Source organism: Haliotis cracherodii, unplaced genomic scaffold, assembly GCF_022045235.1.
Source record: "Haliotis cracherodii isolate W230 unplaced genomic scaffold, xgHalCrac1.p SCAF_8, whole genome shotgun sequence".
NCBI lineage: Eukaryota > Metazoa > Mollusca > Gastropoda > Lepetellida > Haliotidae > Haliotis > Haliotis cracherodii.
The window spans coordinates 48,584,882-48,612,877 of NW_027266341.1; the positions used below are offsets into that span (position 1 = coordinate 48,584,882).

Sequence of the window (27,996 nt, forward strand, 5' to 3'; positions counted from 1 at the left end):
TGATTCAAGTACAATGAGTATTTTTAAAACACCCATTTAGTTGGCTGGATATGAAGTCAACAGAAATATGTTTATATAAGAATCACAGCAAACTGCCGATGTGTCTCAAATAACATTTACTCGAATATCAGCTTCATGGAAAACGACATTTGCAAAGTTCAGAGGAACACAGCATATAAAGCTATTCGTTGTGAAAAAAACAACATCTGTTCAACATAGGAAATAATAGCTACACCAAAAATACGACAAAGCCGATTGTTCTCAACATAACAAATTTACAAATAATCAGTTTATGATTCACTGGGAAAAAAATGGTGATTTAGATGACAAAAATGATAAACAGTCGCGAGAATCCGTGTCGTCACATTTCAGCTTCCTCCTCACTTTGAATACTTCAATTACGACGTTAAACTCCATTTCTTGCACCGTTTTCAAAATTGATGAAAGGGAAGTAACTGCTGTCGGATCACGGATAGCGTTATCTTGAAATTACCAAATGATGTTCCGTTGAGTAAATTCCTGCCAACGCTCCGAATCAATAAAGAGTAACGTGTTGTAAATGTCGGTGATTACAGCTAACATGCCTGATTACAATATTCCGATGATTGTCTTCGTGTTCAACAAGATCGTATCAATATCTAAGTGTACTGCGTTGCGGAAGGACACATATCACACAACGACGCCATCTTGGATGTTGCAGATGTTTTGTGATGTTCGAAATCCAGTATTTGTTGTGTGATCTGGGCATATCCATATACACTATGAACGCGTGGCGAACCGATCACCGACATTGCAAATTCCATGTTTGTATTTTTAATACACACGTTGTTTGTCCCTGTTGAATTCGTCTATGTATTCACGTTGAATCATGGGTTCGAAGCAACGCCAAGTACAACCAGCAGTACTATGATGAATCACTGTATTCCAATAACATCAGACTGGATGACGTAGAACAACGTATAGTCCCGGAAATATTGCATCTTCCCGGCGCAAGGGAGTCAACTGACTATAAAAGTCCAGTTTCCACCTTTGCCGAACTTTGCTGGAATTTCTGAGTTATATTTTGGCTGGACTAACCAGTTCCTGAATAGTGCAATCAAAATTCACGAAACGAAATCGACATCCGCTTCGATAACAACATGACGACTGCCGTGCAGATTTCGGTAGATTGCAGAATTTGCAAAGCAGGTGTACCATCAGCTGGGCGTAGACAGATATTTCCAAATCTTTTCATGTTTTTAATCAACTTGCTTAAGTGATTTGTACACTTCACGAGGTAAGACTCGTTTTATTACTTGATTATCGATCAGATCCTATTGACTGGGTGCCGCCATTTTGTTTGATGCAAATGCAAGTGATGTGAGAGGTTGAATCTGATTGGTCAATAGGAGGGTAATAGAAGGGTCATAGCTCGTAATAGCCACTAATAAGAATCAGTCAGTTTATAATGCGCCAAATTCCATTCACCAACTTAATGCTCATGGCTCTACATACGCTGAAACATGTTATTGTACAGGAAGGAAAATGTCGTGGCTGGGGGCGAGGGGTGTTGAATTAAGACTGAATAGTACTGCTTGAAAAGTTAGCTCTTCAGAGGTGCCTTGAATGATGGGACAGATGGTGAGAGCTCAGGTTCTGTGGGTAGATTGTTCCAAAGTGTTGAAGCAGAGTATTCAAAAGATGACCAAAAGTCTTAAAGCACGTGCCACCTTTAAGAATAGAGACATAGATTTAGATACAGATATATTTAGGCAACAGTTCCATCAGATACAGTGGGGCTGATTCATTGACGGGTAATGTAAGTAGTTTAAAATCAATTCTAGCATTGAGAGGTAGCCAATGCAGCGACATTAGAGAAGGAGTCCATTTTGAAGTTCTCTCAACAATATCTGTATATTTGTGTGCGATGAATCCTCTTGGGTTGTTAATTTGTGGAGTTGCTGCAGAGGCTTGACTATTATAATAAAGTATGCCTTGACTGGACTACAGATATGGTCATGACATGTGCAGCATCTTTTGTGAGCAGATGTCGAATACTGCCCATGTTCCGGAGATGACAGAAACAAGTCTTGCAGATGTGATGGTGACACTATGGTCGGCAAGTGTGGAAACTGGACTTTTATAGTCAGTTAACTCCCTTGCCTCGGGCAGATTGAAATAAAGTTATGTACAATCATTCCTCAAAAGATCCTAAGGAACCTTTAAGTGTCTTAATTTTAGACCAAGAGCAGCAGAGGGGGTGCAAAAGGTCTGCCAGAGCTGCGAAGGAGATGAGAGAAGAATGGTTGAGGTCTGTATGAGAGTCAGAGAAGGCCCGTGGAACAATACAGATCTTCAGGAAGAACCCCTTTAAGGGAAGACCAGTGCAACAGTACCTGCAACGAATACATTTTTAAATGTAACCATGTCAAGGAATACCTGTGCAAAAATACCTGCAGGTGACACCCCTTTTAATGGCACTATGTCGGTGAAGGTGTGTACAAAAATACCTGTAGGTGATACACCTTTAACTGGTGCCATCAGGGGAGACCAGGGCAACACTACTTGCAGGTGACGCCCGTTAAACTCTAACCAAGTCAGAGACCTGTGCATCAACACTTGCTGGTAATAGGCCTTTAAATGGCGCCATGTTAGAGAATGCCTGTTCAATAATATATATATATATATACCTGCAGGTAGTACCCCTTTAACCGGTTCCAGGTCAGGGACCGCCAATGCAGCATCATATTTAGGTGGTGCTCCTTTTATTGAAGCCAAGTAAGGGAAGGCCAGCATAACAATACGTGCAGGTGGTACCCTTTTAAATGACGCCGTGTCAGGGAAGAGCAGTAATATCCAGCCCGCCTGCTGAGAGGGCAACCCGGTCCATGAATTTACCTAATAAATTTGTGACAGGAGGCTCCTCTGGTTTGTAATAATGTAAGAGACGCGAGGTAAATATCCCCCCAGACGTAATAGACACCTTTCTCGTTGTGTATACCTCTGGCGTGCAGGTTTCAGAAGACTTACCGCAGTCGGCCGTACTTTTTAACGATGTATGCGTGTTGAGGGATTGTTTGTTATGTTTTCTATTGTGTCTTTTTGTTTTGTTTCTGTTAAATTGACTGATTGTGTGTTTGTCTTTTGTTTTGTTTGTTGTTTTAAAAAAGCTAAAAGACGGCGGCATGTAACTAATCCAGATTGGACCAACTAAACCAGTGAATGATATTACGAGCAACGTCCCATGCAAGTTACCGAGCCTGACAACCCGATCCATTAGACGCCTCTAACAACAAACATGTGTTGCTGGGGAACAATTCTAACTCGGACTCTCCACGAGGTTTTTTTTAGACAAAAGTGAGTGATCAAATGAATTTTTTTGTAGTCCAGATGTTGAGAACCAACAACCATGCTTCAAAGGCTGCCCACTTCTCTCTTAACATATCCTGTCGCTATGGAAACTTCAATATTTTCTGCCCCAATAAAATCCCCGTACTTTCCTTAATATGTCTCTTCCGGAAGTGGATCCGTGGTTTGTCGCGCTGCTTCCTCTGTAAAATTGCAATGGGGGCAGGTCGTCATCTGAAGCCGGAAGTGGCGTCATAACCTCTTCCTACCCACCATGGATTGTCTCGGGTTAAATCCAGTTGTCGTCTGCTGAAAGTCCACCTAAGATGTGTGCAGGAAGTCTCAGAATCAGGACCAATTTCTCTGCGTCTGTAGCAAATCTCTGAATCCGCTCTGCTGATGTAACTACAGCGCTTAATAGGACGAAATTGTCTCGTGTAATCTTTTCCCAACTCAATCTCAGACTTTCATTTCTTTTGCGCCTGTCCATCCGTCTCATGTTGCTCGATTGACTCCGTAATCCAATAAGACTCTTAATTTCATTGAAAATAATGCCGGAAGAAATTACGTCACTTCGTGAGATTAACACTCGGTGTGTCTGATAGCACACATGGCCCTGGAGCCGCGCCAGCGTGTATGACTGGGAGGGGGGGTCCTGCAGTGCCGAATGTCTGGACGTATATTCAGATAGTGTAAAGTCAGAAGACCTTGATAGGGAGACACCTGTTCCTCACATAGCAATGAGTGACCATTAAGTATCTATATTAAATTTACGAATTGCGATAAAGCAAGTACGTAATTCTATTTAAAGTTTTACACTTTTAATATCGTGTTCGTTCGCCACGCTGAAGACCTGGGTTCGAATCCCATTTTGAGTAACCTCTTGCTATTATATGAGTGACATCGGCGAAAACCGTACTCACTTAACACTTCTTTATTTGATAAATAATTAGGTAAAATGTGTTCTCTCCAAACGCATTTAGGTCTAAACACATGAAATGAGATATCGACTCACTGCCTAAACACCACCTAAACACAACATCCCAATAATCTAAACATGTTCAGAATTATAACACGTTAAAGCATGTTTAAACAAATTTAGATTTTAAACATGTTTAGAATTTGGATAAATTTAAACATGTTTCGTATTAAAACATGTACAAACATGTTTCGAAATGAAACATATTTCAATAAAATGCATACCATTAGGCAATAAGACAAATATAGATAACACGTATTGAAACTAGATGTGCAAATGACATTTACGGGCATTTGCATATCATATCACATCTACCGCCAGGACGAATTTTGTACAATTGTTACAATAAGGTACGCCTTAACCAAACTCGGGAACTTGACACTTGTGACAACAACAGTCTCTGTAGCACACGGATCTAAAAACTCTTTTACCCCGTGGGGATTCGAGATTAGAATTTGTCTGCAGCAACCAACGCTGGTCGTCAGAGGCGACTAAATGGATCGGGTGTTCGGGCTCGGTTGAAGCTTGTGGTACTCCTTTCATGACGGGGGCACGGGTGGCCCAGTCGTCTAAGGCGCCGCAATTCGCTGTGCAGAGTTGCGTCCCTTGGGCACACCAGAAATCTATGATTGTGGGTTCGAATCCCGGTTCGTCCCGATTATGTTTCTAGGTTTGTCAGCACCATACCCGTGCTCGTGGGTTTCACCGAAGTGGTAAACGTCTAAGACCTGCTTCTCCTCCCACATTAACCTGACACGCCGTGATATAACTGGAATACATTTAAAAGCGACGTTACACCCAACTCACTCACTCACTATTAATGACACCAAACGCGTTTAAATTAGAACACAGCAATGTGAGTGAGTGAGTATAGTTTTGCGCCGCTTTTAGCAATATCAAGTTTGGAGACACCAGAAATGGGCTTCACACATTGTAACCATTTGGGAAGTCGAACCCGAGTCTTTGGCGTGACGAGCGAACGCTTTAACCACTACACTTTCCCGCCACCCCCACACCAATGTGCCTCCCGTTAAAATGTAAACACGTTCCTAAACATATTTAGATCTAAACGTGTTTGTATGCGTTTACGTGATAAACATATTTTCATAGTTTAGCCCGCCGGTGTGGATCGTTGCTCATAATATCAACCACTAGATTGTCTGGTCCAGATTCAATTATTTACAGGCAGCCGTCATATAGCTTGAATGCTGAGAGCGGCGTTAAACAATGTACCACGGTATCAACAATTGCCATACCGTATGATTCCGTTAACCTGCACTGAACATGGCCATATTGCCAACATTCGAAGATAATATAATTATACAGTTATCAAACACGGCCAATGCACTAACACGGATACTCGCTCACCAATTAAAGTTGATTGCACAACTTGAACCTCCTGCACATGCTTGTTATCTAATGTGTTTTTTTGTTAACCCCTCATGAAAGTCACCTTAATGTATATGAAGCGTAATATGTTTAATGTCGATGGTAGGTCTTCCCTATCGTGGCGGGGCCCCCGCACGCGGGTGTAAATGCATTATTCATAATCGTATAAGATCTCTATCATGTTCCGCAGTGGACATTTACGATTCATTGGAGAATTCCGGGCTGAGCTAGAAGTGGTGGAAATTGATGGGCAATGTAAGTGTAGGGATACTAATGTAGTTATGGCGATATTGACAGAGAGATAGTAATTGTGCGTGTCCAAAACAATACCTTCCGGTACCATTAATGTAGAAATATACAAATCTGGAGTTCCGCGACCGGAGAAAGACGAGTGAAGTGTCTATTAAGAACGCTGACGATGTAAAGTTCTGCAGGCAGCGAGTGTGTGATCTGTTTTGGACACCATTATGTTTACTGTTTAGCAACTGAATTTAAATTCTACATTTTCTCAGTGAGGACCGAATCCTAACTGTTCGTGAATATTCTGGGATGATTGTATCCTTACTATTCATGAACATTCTGGGATGATCGAATCCTAACTGTTCATACATCTCGGATGATCGAATCCTAACTGTTCGTGCATATTCTGGGATCATTGAATCCTAACTATTTATGTGTATTCTGGGATGATTGAATCCTAACAATTCATGTGAATTCTGGGATGATTGAATCCTAACTATTCATGCATATTCTGGAATTATTGAATCCTTACTGTTCATGTATATTTTGGGATGATTGAATCCTAGCTGTTCCTGCAGATTCTGGGATGATTGAATTCGAACTATTCGTGAACATTATTAGATGACAGCGTCAGCACTTTTGTTGCATATTCAGAGAGGAATGAATCCACAATAGCCATGCATGTTCTGGTAGAATGAAATGCAACAAGCAAATATACGCCAGAAACCTATGATCGTGGGTTCGAATCCCGGGTCGCTCCAATTATGTTTCTAGGTTTGTCAGCACCATACCAATGCTCGTGATTTTCACCCAAGTGGTAAACGTCTGAGACATGCATCACGTCGGCTTTCCTCCCACATTAAGCTGACACGCCGCAATATAACTGGAATAGTGTTCAAAGCGGCGTTAAACCCAACTCACTCATTCACTCACTCATAACTGCGTTCAAACCACGAAGCCTCCATAGAAATCAAACACCCGATTCCGTGTGAATAGAGTACCCGTTAATCCAAACATGTAGGTCCTTCCAGATGAAATAATCAAATATGGACGTGTTAACATTTGTAAAGAACAAAATAGAAAATTAGAAAATGTACAGTAACTGGATAATTACTCGTATACAAACATAGAACAAATAGGCATCGTGTTGCATAAACGAAGATCTACTGGGTGATCCAATGCCAGTATAGAAGGGATAATATAATATTAAAATAAGGGCGAGACGGGGGTCGTCGGACGGTGACCAGGTTTATGAAACAATTCACACCAGTTAAACAGAGACAAACACACAGGTCCTTGGGGAATGTCTATCACCTCATAGTTTCACCAACACAATGCCAGTGCTTGCTTTTCGTGCTATCTAGTCGTTAATGTCACACAGCAATAACTTGACCACCAGGGCTGTATTATATCCTCATCACAACGACAAATGTTTATCGGGGGCTGTTGAAACCTCTTTCGACTGGCCGTACAAGTAAAGTGTTAAATGTGCTTATCTAGAAAGATAAGAAGCAAGTTGAGTATAAATTATCGGGTAGCCAGGTTACCGATGACATTAATCGTTCTCTATCCTGTTATCAGAACACGCCGGGCACTAACTGTAAAAATGAACCTTTAGGGGAAAAGAAGCCATATTGGATCGCCCGAAACGATGATGTACTCGACAGCATTGACCGTGTCTATAATTCTACAAAGGGTGTTACAGTTGTGATTCCGCAACCGCAAAGTGAAAAGAATGTTCACTTTCCGTTAAAAGTTTGAATCTTTTCGGATTAAAAGTACAATAGTGAGTGAGTATGGTTTTACGCCGCTTTTAGCAATGTTCCCACAATATCAGAGGGACACCTGAAATGGGCTTCACACATTGTTCCCATGTGGGGAATCGAACTCGCTTCCTCGGCGTGACGAGCGAATGCTTTAACCGCTAGGCTACCCAACCGCCCTCAAATTATAATATACAGTCAAGTCTCGTTAATCCGACATTGATGGTTGCACATGATTGTGTCGGATTAACGGGTATGTCGGATTAACGAAATTAAGGGATTTGTGATCGAAAATCGGACGTCTTCACGACAGTTAATAACCGTGTGTACCTTGTAATAAAATCATTAAAAAGGAAATATTTATATTGTTATGTTGTTTATTCATTCATTCCTTAATTTATAATTGATGACATTGCAAAAATAATAATAATTTTCCTATTTATACATAACAATAGAGACATTACTCACTGAATTTATCACATCAACAACACACGTTACTTAAAATAGTCTGTCAGTGTTTTCTGTTTCTCACATTTTGAAGGCACATTTCTCAGTCCCCAGTCGCTTGACGTCTATGGTTAGTGGTTCTTCAGCATCAACATTGTCGAAGTGTAATTTCATTTGCTGTTTCTTATAATAAAGCTTGAAATTGTATGTATGCAATCTATTTAAGAAATGACTTCAGTATTCCTTGTGTTTATACGTGAAAAACCTGTTTGCATACAATATTTACGCAAAGTGTGCACGTCGGGTTTTACGTGCATACCTCAATAAAAACAAAAACATATTGGAATCAATTCTTGTAAATAAATATGTCAACAATAACGACTTCGCAGACTCCTTATTTAATCATTAACACACAAACAACTAGAGACTACAATACTAAATCACTGATATCGTTATAATGAGGCACAAGCCCCGCCCATTCTATTATCAGCCAATCAGGAAACAGTAGTCTGCTAGTGGTCGTGGCCTATTGTTTTTCAGTTTATGGAAACATAAACGCAATAAAAAATGGTTGGCGAGGCAAACAAATGCCTTGGAATCACTAGCATTTTCATATTAAAGCCCAACAAAAATTCCAATATGGCCGCCAAACGAGATGGAATTATTAGTCCCAAGCATTCAAGACGCCCAATCACTACATGATTTTACTCATACGACTTGCATTAAGACCGACGGCATATTTGTTTCAAAATATTGATACTGACAACTAGAAAACCCTGTGAAACGGGACTTCGTATTTGAATGTTATTGTAGGATGGTCCGAACCCAAACTCTACCCTGATATATCAAATATTTCGTACAACTTGTCGCACGTGAATAGACTCACTCAGTCTAGTTCGTGTCAGCTGACTTGTAAATACGAGTGTTAGAACATGTCCTACCCATAATCATCGGCACTTACGTCACTGGGTGAGACTAAACTCTATTTACTTTAGCCACTTTCGTGGCTGAAACTCCTTTATATTTTGCTGAAATGTAAATAAAGATAGACTTGTTGACTTCTTGCCCGCCACTCCCATAAGCGATAACATCTGGTTGAGGTCCTAGGGGTTCACTTCGCTCTACTCCGGTCCATTCCACTCCATTCCACTCCACCCCATTCCACTCCATTCCACTCCACTCCGGTCCATTCCACTCCATTGCACTCCACTCCACTCCACCCCATTCCACTCCATTCCACTCCACTCCACCCCATTCCACTCCATTCCACTCCACTCCACCCCATTCCACTCTACTCCGGTCCATTCCACTCCACTCCGCTGTACTCCGCTCCGCTCCATTCCACTCCACCCCATTCCACTCCATTCCACTCCACTCCGGTCCATTCTACTCCATTCCACTCCACTCCACCCCATTCCGCTCCATTCCGCTGTACTCCGCCCCATTCCTCTCCACCGCATTCCACTCCATTCCACTCCACTCCGGTCCATTCCACTCCATTCCACTCCACTCCACTCCACCCCATTCCACTCCACTCCGCTGTACTCCACTCCCCTCCCCTCCACTCTGCTGTACTCCGTTCCGCTCCATTCCACTCCCCCCCACTCCACCCAACTCCACTCCACTCCCCCCATTCCGCTGTACTCTGCTCCGCTCCATTCCACTCCACCCTACTCCACCCAACTCCACTCCACTCCCCTCCACTCCGCTGTACTCTGCTCCGCTCAATTCCCCTCCACCCCACTCCACCCAACTCCACTCCACTCCACTCCACTCCGCTGTACTCCTCTCCCCTCCACTCCACCCCTCTCCACTCCACCCAACTCCACTCCATTCCGCTGTACTGCGCTCCGCTCCATTCCACTCCACCCCTCTCCACTCCTCTCCCCTCCACTCCGCTGTACTCCACTCCCCTCCCCTCCACTCCGCTGTACTGCGCTCCGCTCCATTCCACTCCACCCCTCTCCACTCCTCTCCCCTCCACTCCGCTGTACTCCACTCCTCTCCCCTCCACTCCGCTGTACTCCACTCCCCTCCCCTCCGCTCCGCTGTACTCCACTCCCCTCCCCTCCACTCCGCTGTACTGCGCTCCGCTCCATTCCTCTCCACCCCTCTCCACTCCACCCAACTCCACTCCACTCCACTCCACTCCGCTGTACTCCACTCCTCTCCCCTCCACTCCGCTGTACTCTGCTCCGCTCCATTCCATTCCACTCCACCCCACCCCACTCCACACAACTCCGCTCCACTCCACTCCACTCCGCTGTACTGCGCTCCGCTCCATTCCACTCCACCCCTCTCCACTCCACCCAACTCCGCTCCACTCCACTCCTTCGCTGTACTCCACTCCTCTCCCCTCCACTCCGCTGTACTCTGCTCCGCTCCATTCCACTCCACCCCACCCGACTCCACACAACCCCACTCCACTCCGCTCCACCCAAATCCGCTCCGCTCCGCTCCACTCCACTCCGCTGTACTCTGCTCCGCTCCATTCCACTCCACCCCACCCCGCTCCATATAACTCCACTCCATTCCACTCCACCCAACTCCGCTCCACTCCACTCTGCTGTACTGCGCTCCGCTCCATTCCACTCCTCTCCTCTCCACTCCACCCAACTCCACTCCACTCCACTCCACTCCACTCCACTCCACTGTACTCCACTCCGCTCTATTCCACTCCACTCCGCTGTACTCCGCTCCACTCCTCTCCCCTCCCCTCCCCTACTCTCCTTTCCACTCCACCCCACCCCACTCCACACAACTCCACTCCATTCCACTCCACCCAACTCCACTCCACTCCGCTGTACTCCGCTCCACTCCTCTCCCCTCCCCTCCCCTCCTCTCCTTTCCACTCCACCCCACCCCACTCCACCCAACTCCACCCAACTCCACCCAACTCCACTCCACTCCACTCCACCCAACTCCGCTCCACTCCACTCCACTCCGCTGTACCCCACCCAACTCCACTCCACTCCACTCCGCTGTACTCCACTCCGCTCCATTCCACTCCACCCAACCCCACCCCACCCCACTCCACCCAACTCCACTCCTTTCCACTCCGCTGTACTCTACTCCTCTCCCCTCCCCTCCATTCCCCTCCACTCCTCTCCGCTCCACTCCTCCCAATTCCACTCCGCTCCTCTCAGCTCCACTCAGCTCCATTCCTCTCCACTCCGCTCCTCTCTACTCTACTCCTCTCCCCTCCCCTCCTCTCCATTCCACTCCGCTCCTCTCCCCTTCACTCCCCTCCATTTCCCTCCGCTCCTCTCCCAACCTCTCCCTCCACTCCTCTCCATTCCACTCCGCTCCTCTCCCCTCCACTCCCCTCCTCTCCCCTCCATTCCATTCCACTCCGCTCCTCTCCTCTCCTCCCCCCTCCATTTCCCTCCGCTCCTCTCCCAACCTCTCCCCTCCACTCCTCTCCATTCCACTCCGCTCCTCTCCCCTCCACTCCCCTCCTCTCCCCTCCATTCCATTCCACTCCGCTCCTCTCCCCTCCTCCCCCCTCCATTTCCCTCCGCTCCTCTCCCAACCTCTCCCTCCACTCCTCTCCATTCCGCTCCACTCCTCTCCCCTCCACTCCCCTCCTCTCCCCTCCATTCCATTCCACTCCGCTCCTCTCCCCTTCACTCCCCTCCATTTCCCTCCGCTCCTCTCCCAACCTCTCCCTCCACTCCTCTCCATTCCGCTCCACTCCTCTCCCCTCCACTCCCCTCCATTCCACTCCGCTCCTCTCCCCTCCACTCCGCTCCTCTCCCCTCCACTCCGCTCCTCTCCCAACCTCTCCCTCCACTCTCCTCCATTCCACTCCGCTCCTCTCCCCTCCATTCCACTCCGCTCCTCTCACCTCCACTCCACTCCACTCCACTCCTCTCCCCTCCGCTCCCCTCCATTCCGCTCCGCTCCTCTCCCCTCCTCTCCACTTAATTCCACTCCGCTCCTCTCCCCTCCACTCCCCTCCATTCCTCTCCGCTCCTCTCCTCTCCTCTCCTCTCCGCTCCATTCCACTCCGCTCCTCTCCTCTCCACTCCATTCCACTCCGCTCCTCTCCCCTCCACTCCCCTCCATTCCACTCCGCTCCTCTCCCCTCCTCTCCTCTCCATTCCACTCCGCTCCTCTCCCGCCCTCTCCCCTCCGCTCCCCTCCGCTCCCCTCCACTCCACTCCGCTCCTCTCCCCTACTCTCCCCTCCATTCCACTCCTCTCCATTCCTCTCCGCTCCCCTCTATTCCCCTTCACTCAGTTTTTGAAACACATTCCTATTCTCTACACCACTTCTCACAACTAGATAAGATTAACTAATTTACATGGTAATATATTTAACACACACACAGATGTTTTTGTGATTGGGTTAGTTCCATGTTTGTGGCTTCATATCAACAGCCTCATCGACCCTCAGACAGTAACCTGTCTCCCCTCCCCTTTCCGCCACCCCTAGGACGCATGGTCGATCAAGTACCACCGTTGATATAATTGCTACACTTTGATCAGCTCGTTTCATATTGCTCGATTGCATAACGATGTAATTAATTTGTATAATTACAACTGAGAAGATATTTAATGCGACGTGATCAAAACGTTTTTCCTCCTCGATGTCATCCGACCTTTCTATCAATTACAGGTGGATCGGGTACTTTAAAACCTATATCGATCCGTGGTCTATTAAAATATCGGGTTCGTTGTGTCGTAGAGCATGTTCATTAAGACGGGGAAGTGCTGATTGACAGATCACAAGAGACATGATCATGTTCTGTCATACTGAGTTGTTGTAGATGCTGCTTTTTAATTTCTGGAGCTGTGACAGGGGAGCGTTGAAGGGAGAAGATATTTACACATCACATGATTTGACTGGGTCAGTGAATTGAGTGGATTGCCGCTGTATCAGGAGGTCAGTTATGGCAATGGGTCGGCTTGATGTGGGGGGAAATCCCGAAGTGACCCAGAAAGTAAACGCCTAGCTCTGAGGCTGACAAACCAAGGGTTATTAACTAGGTGTATCTAAGATTCGAACCCAGAGTCACCGGATCGTTGCTTGTCGAAGGGACACAACCATGCACAGCGAATTATGTCGAATTTGACATATTTCATTTAGAAATATTTTTATGCCGCTTTTAGCAATATTCCAGCAATATCACGGCGGGGGACACCTGAAATGAGCTTCACACATTGTACCCATGTTGGGAATCGAACCCGGGTCTTCGGCGTTACGAGCGAACGCTTAAACCAATAGGCTACCCGACCGCCCCCCTCTCGACTGAGTGGGTAGAGGTGAAACGGACCTATAGTCTATGAAATCGTATATTACACAATACACTTCTCTCCTCTAAAATTAAAACAAATAATTTTCCTGATGCTCATCTTATATAGAATAGAGCTAGCTAGAGCTGGCTAGACTTGCTTTAGCATATATATGTATAGATTGGTCTTGTTTTCATAAAATAAATATATTCCACAGTCAGGGTGCAGGACAATGTAGGGGCTACCAGTACAAAACTGCATATGATTAGAGACCCACATTTACACTGCGGCGACACGTTGTCCATTTCGGCCGAGGAGTTGGCAGGGGCCGTGTTCAGTCAACATCACATCATGTTGGTTCATAGATCTAAGGTCAATATCATAAGTATTTATGGCCAGTCCGGAAATCCCCGCCTCAGATGTGTGATGATTAGACGTGTTCCCAGCTCATAGGTTGTAAATCCGTCACGATGAATACGCTAGATTCCCGTGTACATGATGTGCTTTCATCGTCTTTAGCCAGTTCTATAAACTCAATAATCTTCTCCTATCTCACGGGACGTTGGTTCTGGCAAATTAGTCTAGCTTTTGAAATATGTAACATGGCTGCGGTCTCACTATGTGATTATTGAGAATATCTTCCTTGACATAAGTGATCGCTTTATCGACGTTTGGCTCAGTTCGGTCTCAGATTGCAATCTGTTTCATCCGAGAGTTCATACAATCGTCTGTATGATCGGATTGCCAATACCCTTTGAACATTACTTTAGATATGGCCATTGCTATCGGGTTTATGGTAAGATGTCATTATTGCCACGGACCTTCCACCAATATCAAGACATGTGTGTCTATGTTACAACTTTAAGTGGCATCTTAGAAGCTGAAGAGACCTCAATGCATCTTTTTTTTGTTATTTCAAAGCCAACGTGGTATATTTCTTCTGGGTATCAAATTTATTATCATAGGTGTATTTTGTCAGTACTTTGTAAGTACGAAGTCTACAAGTGTCTTCGAATTTCAATGACAATTCAGTGAGGTGAGGTGGAGTGGGGTTAAACGTCGCGTTCAGGATCATTACTCTTATATTGCGACGTTCATGCACATGTGTGTGTGTGTGGCTGCTTGTACTAGTCCGGACTTATACTGGTGTTATAATACCAGTTCACTGAAATACCATGCTGCTCTTCAACATGGATACCCACTCAGACTCAGTATACTGACTCCGAGTCGACCAGTCTTTGTTTCATCCCCTTCATGCCGAACGCAAGGCAGTGTAACAACAAGCACCATCTCTTAACGTCATTTGGTAGGACTCAGCCGGAGAAACCGTAGGTCAAGAAATATTCCAACTCTACCACCCCCGCCTTAAAAATTCTTCTTCTTCTCATCTTCTTCTTCTTCTTCTTCTTCTTCTTCTTCTTCTTCTTCTTATCAACATCATCATCATCATCACCATCATCATCATCATCATCATCAACAACAACAACAACAATAATAATAATATTATTATTATTATATACTTAAACCTTCAGACAACTTTCAGATCGCCAGCTGTAATAGACGAGTGTAAGATGGAACAGCCTTCAACGCAATTAGTGTCAGGATAGTGTAAAATTTCACAATTCTATGGCAGGTCAAGAGATATTTACAGTGCTCGAAACCATAGACAGGACCGTCACTGCATGTCAGTTCAATATGATGTTCGTCTTTGACCGTGCAGTGACCGGGGTTGTGTGATCGAACATGCCACTGCTGGATGCAAAGATTAAGGAATGAGGCTATCCACACCACGAACACGACTCACGTCTTCACGGACATGATTAACAACATCACGTACGAGACGAACGAGTACTTCTTAAAGCAAACGGAACCCGTAGATTAAATCGCGAATTAGAAACCGATACAGTACAGACGAAATTTAAGTGTTTCGTAAGTCCGTACCTTAAGGCGATGAACATTTGTAAAATGATTCTCATCACCGGACTGTTTATGGTTCGATCAGTTTCAGTATTGGTAGTTCTATGCCCGGATTTTAAAGTACGACCTCGCTTAACTTGACCAGAAACAACTTAGAAACCATATTCAGTGTATCATCTGGATCTGTGAATAGAACTTCAGAATGATGGCTGCCGCTGTACCAGGCTGTACAACAAAGTGGGGTGATTTAGAACTTCCAATGTAAAAGATCCCCTTAGTGCTTTGTTTGTTTATTGCTAAACGCCGCACTCAGCAATATTCAAGATATATGAATGTAAATAATCGAGCCTGGACATCATAAGCATCGATCCACGCAATTGGGATACGATGACATCCATCAACCAAGAGTCTGATCACCCGATCCGGTTAGTCGCCTCTTACGACAAGCATAGTCGCCTTTCTACGGCAAACATGGGTTGGTGATGACCTATTCTACCCCGGATCTTCACGGATCTCCCCTTTGCATATATGCTAAGTAACACACCATCAGCTCCAGCTTATGGCGTCTACGTTTCTCAACTGCTTAACTTTTTCAAATTCTTAAAGAGTCTACACATTTTGCTTTTTACAACTAAACTATTCAGTCCAGGTTTCAGCATCAATGCCTGGTAATGTCATTCCAGAATGTTATGGTCGACATTCAGAGAATCATATTGAATATGACACGTCGCATGTCAAAGTGATGCGCGATGCTATCTCATGCTATGGCCTTTACATAGAGTGTCACGCCTCCTTCCTCACAGACCGCCTCCGCGGTCTAGTGGTAGAGCGTCCGCCCGGAGAACGGAAGGTCTGGGGTTCGATCCCCGACCGCGTCATACCAAAAGACGTTAAAAGATGGTACTTGTTACCTGTCTGGCGCTCGGCATTAAGGGGCTAAAACAAAGACTGGTCGTCTCGGAGTCAGTATACTGTGTCTGAGTGGGGTATTCATGTTAAACTGTGGCATGGTATCTCAGTGAGCTAGCACTATAAATTGGCATCAGTCCGTACTAGTACAAGCAGCCACACAAACACACACACGTACATGCACGTCGCTATATAAGTGCAATAATCTTGAACGCGACGTTAAACCCCATTTCACCTCACCTTCCTCACAGATACTTAACCTTTTAATGAAAACTGTGAGTGGCGCGTGTTACCGTTAGAATAGGATATGCTCATCCTTTTCAAGAAAATGGAAAACTAAAAGCAAAACTAGAAGACATGGTATTGCGCATGGCCATTCCAGGCCATCTTTCCAAGGCAAGGGAGTTAACTGACTATACAAGTCCAGTTCCCAATCAGTTAACTCCCTTGTCTTGGAAAGATGTTCCAGTCTTGATCTTGACATTGTACTTCTAAGAGCATTGTTTAAAAAGTGAGACATTATCCAGTAGTGCCGATCCTGTTTGCCCGTAAACCCTGCCTGTTCAAGCCTAGATATACTACTACACTTTTGATAAGGATATTCGTTTTATTACAAAAGGATTACTTTTGAATACGATACGCACACATACGTAGTCTGAAATATCCAGGTGGTACAATCAGAAGTTTAGTTGTATATGATTGTTGTTGTTGCTGTTGTTGATGACGCTGATGCTGTAGCAACAATAATATCAAAAAACAAGAAAACTATTCTATACATCTTTATTTCTAAGAGAAAACTCTTGTTTCTGTGCATTTCCTTACCATCAAAATCAGCAACGTGTAGATTGTAAATATGCAGAATCATTCATTCCGATAATTGTACAAACTAGAGCCTGATTACAACTATATCATGTTTGAAGTTGTAAATTAAATCCTCCGGTTTTTTGCATCTTCTCACAAAAAATGTTTTCCGAATGAATTTATTCCTTTAAAGAACTTTGATCATTGAGATCGCAAAGCCAACATTTATAACATATCTACGTATTCCTGGATTTTCCCATTGCGACTCAAACAAAAACATATATCAACTATATTGTCAATATATAGTGCTCATTGGAAATTAAATAACCCACACCCGAGTGAGGAATTATTACATACCTAATGAAACAAATATCTATTTCCAACTGAAATCAATCAATATCTTTAACACTTTCATTTTCTACTAAAACGAAAATTACAGATAGCAAAATTACTAAATGTACAATAATAAATTACTTTTGTCACAATATTACCCCAACGTGTTACAGTCTCATTAAATGTCTACTGAATATATGATTAATCAAACAGAAAACCGATCGCATTCGGGAACATCCATCTTCACCCTTTACAAATATTCACATATCCAAAATGATATTGGTCAGACATTATGGTTTTACTCAAATGGTGTAATGTGCTTCTGTGCGTCACAGTAAACGAATACGCTGCTTATTATTAGGATGGGGCAGTGGGGTAGCCTAGTGGTTAAAGCGTTCGCTCGTCACGCCGAAGACCCGGGTTCGGTTCCCGACATGGGTACAATGTGTGAAGCCCATTTCTGGTGTCCGCCATCGTGATATTGCTGGAATATTGCTAAAAGCGGTGTAAAACCATACTCAATCGACCAATATAATATAAATTCCACATTAAATTCTATATTCTGATTTGGTTGAAATGCTGTTGAAAGCGGCGCTAAACTAACTCACTCACTCTCTCTGAACGTCACTGCATCATCGAATGTAAGACGTGGATATACAAGTTTCGAACTACGAAACCAAACACAAGGACACACCGCTCCATTCAAACTGACCGAGTGATACAGTAGTGGACCTACGTATGTCAAACATCTTCACACAAGCCTCAAACATCCCAACAAAATAGATGCTGTTGTCATAAAAGACGAAGTCTTTTGGTCGAGTCCCAAGACCGCTCTTCACAACTTCAGTTTTTCCTGACCTCATCGACACCTTCTTGATCATATCGAACTCATAGAAATACAGCACATTGTTATCCACGTCTAGGGTCAAGGCCACAATGAATCCGCCCAGAAAGCACAATTCGTTGATGCTTACCGGTGTAATCGGTTTCAATTATGTAATCCCCATCACAAGTGTAGATCAGATTATTGCCAGGATCCAGAGTAATTCCTCGTTGCTGGGAAAACCTGTCCATGTTGTGGATAAGAGTATAGTGCCCACCAAGCAAGCTTATCCTGCTGATGGTGTTCACGGTCGTGAATATGAGCCATCCTTTGGTGATGTCAACAGCCATAGCCATAGATGACTTGGAGTAGAGACGGGGTGGTTCACCAGTACCTCCTAAGATAGACGAATAGATACCCTGCGTGCTGGCGTCTTCCGACCACCTGGACCAGATGAAGCTGTTAGTTGACGGAACATGAACAATGGCCAATACATGTCTGGAGTTTATTGAAATACTCTTGTTCTGATGGTTATCTAGCCTTATTTCGACCATCTTCGTCTCGGGTCCGTGACTTGCAACAATTAATCGGGCTTGTCTCCGAGAGCCTGGTGATGCCTCAGTGCTCGGTGTATGTGTTGAAGACTCCGATGACTGAATAGGATGATGGCACTCACAGCGACCTGTAACATTTCTCGCCAAACTCTCAACATCTGATATCTTGTTTAGAGCGTTCTTCAAGTCACGTTCCAGCCTCACGTTAGTTTCCTGACTCTTGTTCACTTCCATCTTCAGAAGTCGGTTCTCTTCTTCAGTCATCCCAAGGCGTAAGTCAATTCGACGCAGATGCCTCTTGATATGTTCATCGTTTCTTTTCAATCTTTTGAACTCCTTTTCATTATGTTTTTCAAACGATGCGTCAACTTGACCTACCAATTCCTTTTCAACATATTTATCAATACTTTCTTGAAATAACTCCATAAAAAGATGCTTCGTCTCCTTGCGATCATTATTGTCCGGCCTGTCAGACTTGTTTCCTTGTACCAGGAACAACCAACCAAGGACAATGACACATAAGAAAGACACCTCAACCATTGCTAGAGACAGTTGCAGTGACGGAGTAGAGCTGTGGTCTGATCATGCAATGATGGCCTCGGTTATCGCCGTATGAGACAATGTCACTGTACTAACATGTGTAGACTTGCACACGTCTCTAAGGCAATTATCATTAGTTTTATTCACTTCTGGATTCATTATTTCTAGATTATATAGATAATAAGAACACGTTGTCCCTTTAAAAGACTGGCGTCCTCAGACCTTCCGCTTATCTAGACGTTCCTACTATAAGGATAGAATGACTATACACCTTGGATTTATATTTCAGTACAGCCTTGGAGCAAGGCCATGGATGTCTGATATATGTGTGGTCGGGTTAACCTGCACCGTGATCCCACAACCATATCAAAGGTAAAGTGTTAGACAGAAAATATTGGTTATCTTTTGCATTGTCTCTGTAAGCAATTGAGAGATAACTCGCCATGTCCTCTGGACATGTAAACACCTGATTAGAAACTGGTCAAGATAGCAACGTGTTGTTTTAGTTTTCTTTAACAGTTCGATACTGCAAGGTTTCTGTGTTGTGCTTCTGTTTGAAGTTGATCGCCAGTCATTGTGTGAGGAACATTTCATTTGATCTTGACAGCAAATACCTTTCTTGCCTTAAAGATTTAAGATCGCAATTTCATTTTAAAATTGATTGTTAAACTTATAGAAGATTGAGTTGATTTTGGTGGACTGATATCTTTGTACTACAGCCTACATATACTGTACACTATAAAGTATAAAGCGAAGGCATGCAGTACCGGAACATATCTGTAGCGCCATCAATGCAACTGGACCGCCTCCGTGGTCTAGTGTTAGAGCGTCCGCCTGGAGAGCGGAAGGTCCGGCGTTCGATCCGCGGCCGCGTCATACCAAAAGACGTTAAAAGATGTTACTTGTTGTTACCCTGTCTGGCGCTCGGCATTGAGGGGCTAAAACAAGGACGTGTCGGCTCGGAGTCAGCATACTGTTTCTGAGTGGGGTATTCATGTTAAACTGCGTCATGGTATCTCAGTGAGCTAGCACTATCAATTGGCATCAGTCCGTACTAGTACAAGCAGCCACACACACACACACACACACGTACATGCACGTCGCGATATAAGTGGGGGGGGGGGGGGGGGGGGGGGGGGGGGGGCGTGGTTATAGTTAATGTTACAACTTTGTGGTCGGAATATGCTTGGGTGTGTAAATTGAACATGTACTTATATAATAATATCCGTCTGGTCACCGAGAACAATGTCCGACCCCGTTCTGACATCTTTAAGTGTTCGTAGATAGTTTCTGCTCGTACGTCTTAACGCGTTTGGATTTTCTTTTTGCACCACGCTTAAATACAAAAAAATTGTATACTTCCGTTAACAACCAAACTTCGTGCATGGCGGGAAAGTTGAATAATCAAATTTGGTCACAACAGTTAGTGAGTGAGTGAATATGGTTTAAGTATATCCCAAGCATTGCCCGTTCTGGAGCAGGGGCCGAAATAACACGCTGTCTCTCACAAACATTCCAGGAGATGTTCACCTTTTTCGCGAACACCTGGCGTCATTACTGATATTTAGTGATCACTAGCTTTGGCTTTTTCACCCGATGGAATCTGCTCCGGCAGATGTTTGAGGCTATTCTTTTGATTCTATTGATTTTCTCTGCTCAGAAGTTTTTTCCTGATAAATATTGATCAAACTTAATATTAAATCAAAGTAGTATCCATTTCGTGTTATTAGATTAAACAACACTAAATGTCATAAACAGTTAAGACCCCGATACACTATCAAAAACTTTGATCAAAATGGACTTTGACAAGTTAGTGCTTACGTGGGACATGATGTCCTGGCATTTCCGAGGCCAGCATTTTTTTGAATAATGATCTGTTCTGAAGGATTTTAATAGATGCATATTATCGTATCATGACAGGACACCTACCTCAACCAAACCCCAACCCACGCTACTGGTATGGTGGTGGTAAAATGCAGATGCTATTCGAGGGCGAATCTGGGATTCTAACGCATAACTGATGTCATGATTCCGAGGCAGGGGAGTTAGATCTTTAAAAATCCAGTTTTCACTCCTACCGATCTAGGCTGGAATTCGAGTTATGTCCCTTCCATGTCCTTACCATTGACCAATCAGATTCCACCTATCATTTTACTTGCATTTGCGTCAAACAATATGCAGGCGCCAAGTCAAGACGATCTGATCGATAATCAATATATATATATATATATATTGTTATGAAAAGTGCACCAGATTACTTGAGCAACTTGATTTGAAACATGAAAAAATCTGTTGACGCTAAGTTGACGGTACAAATGCTCAGCAAATCCTGCAATCGAACTTAAACTGACATTTTACGAAACGGGTGTCGAATTCGTTACGCGATTTTGATTATACTATGCATGGACTTGTAAGTCCAGCAAAAATATAACTCCACAATTCCAACCTAGTTCGGCAAGGGTGGAAACTGTACTTTTATAGTCAGTTAACTTCCTTGCCTCAGGAAGATGGACAGATTCAGGCAGCAGCACGGAACGTAACATAACAAAACTAATTTCAATGTGCTGCTGTTGAATCGCGTCCCCTTCTGTACATTTTAACGAACATAGAATTGGCCCTCAGTGACCGGCGTGTGTTGTAAGACGTAAATGAGTCGGGTGGTCAGGCTTGGTGACATCTGAATGCGTAGCATCTTACTCCGACGTTGAGGGACGTTGAGGCACACAGAATGATTCGACTGCTGCGTTAAACAACATTAACTTATTTACTCAGTTCAAATTAAATACTGCAACACATCAGAGTCCAGTGAGACACTATGCCAAGTTGCCTTGAGGCACCGTCAGCTTAGATGACTCTACATTTGCTTGAAAAGGCAAATTATGTTACTTTTGAGACGTGTTGTCCCTGCTACTGCGTATGGTTAGATTTGTAGAATAGCCAGCAGGCGACTGCAGGCTAGCAAGTCGACTGCGAATGACGGATAACCTACTGATAGGATTAATATTTGCCAAACTAGCTCGCGTGTAAAGGTCGTCAGCAGACATGATCTGGTTTGATGCTGAAGAATCATAATAAGGTAATCCTGCCTTCCAAGGACATATTAACAACCAGTGTGTTCATCCTTCTGCCTGTCTGACATATGTGTTCATCCTTCTGCCTGCCTGACATATGTCTTCATCCTTCTGTCTGTCTGACAAATGTGTTCATCCTTCTGCCTGCCTGACATATGTCTTCATCCTTCTGCCTGTCTGACATATGTCTTCATCCTTCTGCCTATCTGACCCGGTGTGTTCATCCTTCTGTCTGTCTAACCCGGTGTCTTCATTCTTCTGTCAATCTAACCGATATGTTCATCCTTCCGTCTGTGTGACCCGGTTTGTTCATCCTTCTGTCTGTCTAACCCGGTATGTTCATCCTTCTGTCTGTCTGACCCAGTTTTCATCTATCTGTCAATCTAACCGATATGTTCATCCTTCTGTCTGACCCGGTGTGTTCATCCTTCTGTGCATCCGACCTGATGTTCTTGATTATGTCTGTCTAACCCGGTATGTTCATCCTTCTGTCTGACCCGGAGTTCATCCCTCTGTCTGTCTGACCCGGTGTCTTCATCCTTCTGTCTGACCCGGTGTCTTCATCCTTCTGTCTGTCTGACCCGGTGTCTTCATCCTTCTGTCTGTCTGACCCGGTGTCTTCATCCTTCTGTCTGATTGATCCGCTGTTCTTCCTTCTATCTGTCTGACCCTGTGTGTTCATCCTTCTGTCTGTCTGACCCGGTGTGTTCATCCTTCTGTCTGTCTGACCCGGTGTCTTCATCCTTCTGTCTGTCTGACCCGGTGTCTTCATCCTTCTGTCTGTCTGACCCGGTGTTCTTCCTTCTATCTGTCTGACCCGGTGTCTTCATCCTTCTGTCTGTCTGACCCGGTGTCTTCATCCTTCTGTCTGTCTGACCCGGTGTCTTCATCCTTCTGTCTGTCTGACCCGGTGTCTTCATCCTTCTGTCTGTCTGACCCGGTGTCTTCATCCTTCTGTCTGTCTGACCCGGTGTCTTCATCCTTCTGTCTGTCTGACACGGTGTCTTCATCCTTCTGTCTGTCTGACCCGGTGTCTTCATCCTTCTGTCTGTCTGACCCGGTGTCTTCATCCTTCTGTCTGTCTGACCCGGTGTCTTCATCCTTCTGTCTGTCTGACACGGTGTCTTCATCCTTCTGTCTGTCTGACCCGGTGTCTTCATCCTTCTGTCTGTCTGACCCGGTGTCTTCATCCTTCTGTCTGTCTTACACGGTGTCTTCATCCTTCTGTCTGTCTGACCCGGTGTCTTCATCCTTCTGTCTGTCTGACCCGGTGTCTTCATCCTTCTGTCTGTCTGACCCGGTGTCTTCATCCTTCTGTCTGTCTGACCCGGTGTCTTCATCCTTCTGTCTGTCTGACCCGGTGTCTTCATCCTTCTGTCTGTCTGACCCGGTGTCTTCATCCTTCTGTCTGTCTGACCCGGTGTCTTCATCCTTCTGTCTGTCTGACCCGGTGTCTTCATCCTTCTGTCTGTCTGACCCGGTGTCCTCATCCTTCTGTCTGTCTGACCCTGTGTCTTCATCCCTTTATGTATCCGACCTGGTGTGTCCACTGTTTTGTTTATCTAACCTTTTGTGTTCACCCTTCTGTCTATCCCAACCCGGTGTTCGTCATTCTGTCTATCTAAAAGTCCTCTTCCGCCCATTTAAAACAGACGACAGTAAGACACAACATGAGAGGACCTTTAACGGAAATATATATGTTTGTTCCCCTCAAAAGACTGTTGACAACATATTCTACATCCCTCGCCCTTGAAATAATGAACACTGAACCTTTAACTGAGGACAAATTACAGCCAACCAATACGTTGTTGAAATTCGTAAACTGCTAAATAATTCCTATATCATCGTTATCAAGTGCGAGGCCATGTTGACATGACGTGCCGTCTCCATATTAAAGCCTGTTGCAAAACTGTAATGAGTATTTTATGGCATTAAACACGTTATAACATCTCCCGAAACCCTGACAACAAAGCTCTTGCCTCCTGTCGAACATGTTACAAGCGCATTAAACTTATTTCATCTCTCCAGTTTACGTCGAGCCCACAAATTGTTAGTTGAGCTATGCTTGCATGATTGCGCCCCGATCTGTTGTGTGACGACAAAACTCGCCAATTCGCAGATTAAAAGAAAATTCTTTATCCATAAATGACACTAAGATTTAATACAATGTGTATGGATCCCAGTATCAGGTGTATAGAAAAATAACATTATTTTTGTGTAGAACAACAATGATTCCCACACGTTCTGTCAATGTAAGTATCCGTGTGTTATGCCGTGGGATGATATCGATGAAGATAAAAAGTCAATTTTACAAGAGTTTTATTTTGGTTAAGTGTTACTGTAGGATATAGTGATATAACAGGAATAATGTTCAAAGCGGTGTTAGTGAGTGAGTGAGTATGATTTAAGGCCGCTTTTAGCACTATTCCAGCAAAATCACGGCGGGGGACACCAGAAATGGGCTTCTCCCATGGTACCCATGTCGGGAATCGAACCCGGGTCTTCGGCGTGATGAACCAACGCTTTAACCACTAGGCTACCCGACCGCCGCCAATACGGTGTTAAACTCAACTCATTCACTTGGTAAAGTGTTAAAAGTTGCATCATCTTCAAAATTATTTTAGTTTAACCCATATTATTCCTTAAAGTTAATAAGAGACAGGATTTCTGATACCTCTACACCACATTAACATTATGAATCGTATTTACTAAAATAACTGTCTTTAGGCATATTCATCTATTCGGTATATATGGTTCAGTGAGTGATTGTTGTTTTTCGCCATTGTCAGCACTATTCCAACTATATCATTTTTCATGTCGACATGTAGCTAACAATGTGATTAAACCCTGATTATTTTCTCTTCACTTGGAGACTCAAGAAATATTACATGTTACAGATACTGATTTCACAATAATCCCGTGTAACAAATGAGGGAAGAATGAACACTGGCAAATTTAACACTAAAATCTTTGTTTACAAATAAAGAATTTTCTGAAAATGTTATTCAGTTCCCGGTGGAGCCGACAATTTCTGTTACAATGTGATTTCCAAATGAAACGCAGAGGTCCTCCCAGGAAACAGTTCGCATAGAACTAATTAGTGAAATCAGTGAATGGCCGCTCAATGACAATGAATAATCCATACATTATATTAAAATACACAGTTTTAGGTTTACAAAAAATACCCCAAATATAACGGTTCATATAAGTGGCAGCAAGTAACTGGTTTAGAAATATTGTTCGTGTACCGCGAATGTTCCGAATGTTGCCATTGTTGTATGCTCTGAAAACCTGGTCTTGAATCCATGAATCTTGAGGCCTGTTCTTGGATCGATAAAAGCCTCAAATCGCCCACTTGGCGCTCTTCTATAGTTCAAACACGGTTTTTGAAACTTCAAGCTTGCCATGTTTCACTGATCTCCACTCGCATGTTTCCATAGCCTACGTCCCCCATTCGTCACCACTAGCATATTTCCGTAATCTACAATCGGCTTGTCCCGGAATGGGACGAGTTGGTCACGAATGGCCATTTTATGTTCAGTCAAGGGCACATAACTCTAATTCTAGTACAAAAACAAGAAATCTGTGTTAACGTCCGTTCAAATCTGTCCACAACACTTGATACTTTTATACTTGTAGTTGAATCATTCTACCGCCGCTAAAATTGCTTACACGTTATAAACGAAACTCAGCAATATGACTGAGACTGTGTCTAATAGAGTCTGTACCAGACAAACCAAAGATTGATAGCCCTCTCCTTTGGAGGTACGTTGACACACTATCAACCAAGTCTAACCACTTGGTCCATTAGGTCGCTACGTATGACCGTTGACACACTATCAACAAAGTCTGACTACTTGGTCCATTAGGTCGCTACGTATGACCAGCATAGGTTTCTGGGGACCAATTCTGAGTCCACACGGAGTTATCAATAAAGACGCCACAGTCGGAGATGGAGAAGCGTCAAATTTCTGGCTCTGCGTTAACCTAAAATATGCTTTACACTCTCTCAGTCGAAGTCTGTCCAAACGTGTTGCCACACATCCTTTGAATATCATATTAACCGGAACTCAACCATTTCTAGCTACAGTCGTACTGTACACATCGTTATTGCAAAATGCCCACGGTGATTGCGAAATAAGTACTGTTCTACCAATAAACGTATCCATGGTGATGCGAACTTCAGAGCTGGTTATTGTCAATTATTATTTGAAACCATGACTAATCAGAATTAATTAACCACCAAAGTCACGTCCGAATTCGGCATTAAAGTTGAATTGTCTGATAGGCATTACTTAGAAGTTGACGGATGACAAAGTAGACACAATTTATGGATAACAGATTCAAAGAAGTTGTTATCCATAAATTGTGACTACTTTGTAATTCAGGTGGTTGGCAGTGGTTTACTTCTACGTAACTGATGTAACGTGTGTCTTTAATGCGTGAAACTTGAACTGATACATGTATCTTCAAAAACTGTTGATCCTTAACTGTTCCAAAATGGTGACAATAGCTGAAGATTTAAGGGGAAGGTGGGGTAGCATTGCGGGTAAAGTGCTCGCTTGTCACTCCGATTTTTCGGGTTCGATTCGCCCAATGGGTAAAATGCGTAAAGCCCTTTTCTGCTATTTCCCGGCGTGATATTGTTTGAATTGTACTTATACTCGCTCATCCACAATCTACCTGAAAATTAGGAAAAAATAAATAGCAAACATTAAGGCTTTCTCACATTTTTAAAACATTTGTTTTATAATTTTAAGCAACAAAATATTTCCTTGTTTATATTCAATTAAGCATTATCCAAATTCTCATATTTGATAATACATTTGCCCCTCAACTGGGTCAGCGTTTGCAATGCGCAGTCATGTTCATCTGTCGTATGAACCCTCTTTGAACATAAACTCAATTATAAGATCGAAGGATGAGACATTTCAAATGTTAACCAATCTCTTCAGTGACAATGAAATAAACATGTCATACATCCGGGTTGTTTCCATGTTTGAGTATGCGTGAGAGGAGATGAGAGGATTTGTTTTGATAGCCGAATCGATCCGACAATTTCTGATTTCGCGTGATTAGAATCTCCTGAAGGAACTCGAGCGTTGATCGAATCAAGATGTTTTTTTGTTGGTTTTGGAGATCGCATAATGTTTTTACGCGTCGTATGATAACAAAACCTTTCTCTGAACAGAACAATTTAGACGTCAGGCCCCTTTGCACGTGAAATATAAACATGATAATAACGTTATGAAATCTGAAAAATTATGATTGGTATGACACGCTTCAGTTAATGGCGATAACAGTTTCATTCACGCCCTGTTCAAACATCAGACACGTAATCTCCACACTTGAAGATTGGTAAAACATGTAGAAAGTGCAAGAACCCACGAGCGCGAAAATGTCCCTTATGTGTGTCCATAGACGGCGCTTTTTTTAAACATGGTATACCGGAGACAGAATGATTGAAGTTGGGTTAAGTGAGTGAGTTGGGTTTAACGCCGCATTCAATCATTCAGTATCACGCCGTGATAAATATGTTTATGTGTGAGTGAGTGAGTGCGTGAGTTCGGTTTAATCGCCTCTTCGAAAAGTATTTAAGTTTTGACACGACTCGATGTGGGAGGAAAGCCGGCAGTGATGCAGATCTTACAGTTTACCACTTTGGA

General features: G+C 43.7%; 4 protein-coding genes across 4 annotated transcripts; all 4 read right to left on the reverse strand.

The window, feature by feature from the left end:
• Positions 1 to 9,531: 9,531 nt before the first annotated feature.
• On the reverse strand, positions 9,532 to 10,677 carry LOC139451031 (mucin-22-like). Its single transcript, XM_071232843.1, has one exon. The coding sequence runs from the start codon at positions 10,675 to 10,677 to the stop codon at positions 9,532 to 9,534; it is 1,146 nt and encodes a 381-aa protein (XP_071088944.1).
• Positions 10,678 to 10,866: 189 nt separating this feature from the next.
• On the reverse strand, positions 10,867 to 11,307 carry LOC139451032 (uncharacterized). The gene has a single exon (XM_071232844.1). The coding sequence runs from the start codon at positions 11,305 to 11,307 to the stop codon at positions 10,867 to 10,869; it is 441 nt and encodes a 146-aa protein (XP_071088945.1).
• A 21-nt stretch (positions 11,308 to 11,328) lies between these two features.
• Positions 11,329 to 11,973, reverse strand: LOC139451033 (TATA-binding protein-associated factor 2N-like). The gene has a single exon (XM_071232846.1). It carries the CDS (start codon positions 11,971 to 11,973, stop codon positions 11,329 to 11,331), a length of 645 nt encoding a protein of 214 aa, XP_071088947.1.
• An 11,161-nt stretch (positions 11,974 to 23,134) lies between these two features.
• On the reverse strand, positions 23,135 to 25,860 carry LOC139451034 (clumping factor A-like). The gene is made up of 3 exons (XM_071232847.1): positions 25,776 to 25,860; positions 23,568 to 23,838; positions 23,135 to 23,528 (listed from the first exon to the last, which is right to left on the reverse strand). The coding sequence occupies exons 1-3, from the start codon at positions 25,858 to 25,860 to the stop codon at positions 23,135 to 23,137; spliced, it is 750 nt and encodes a 249-aa protein (XP_071088948.1).
• Between the last annotated feature and the right edge of the window lie 2,136 nt (positions 25,861 to 27,996).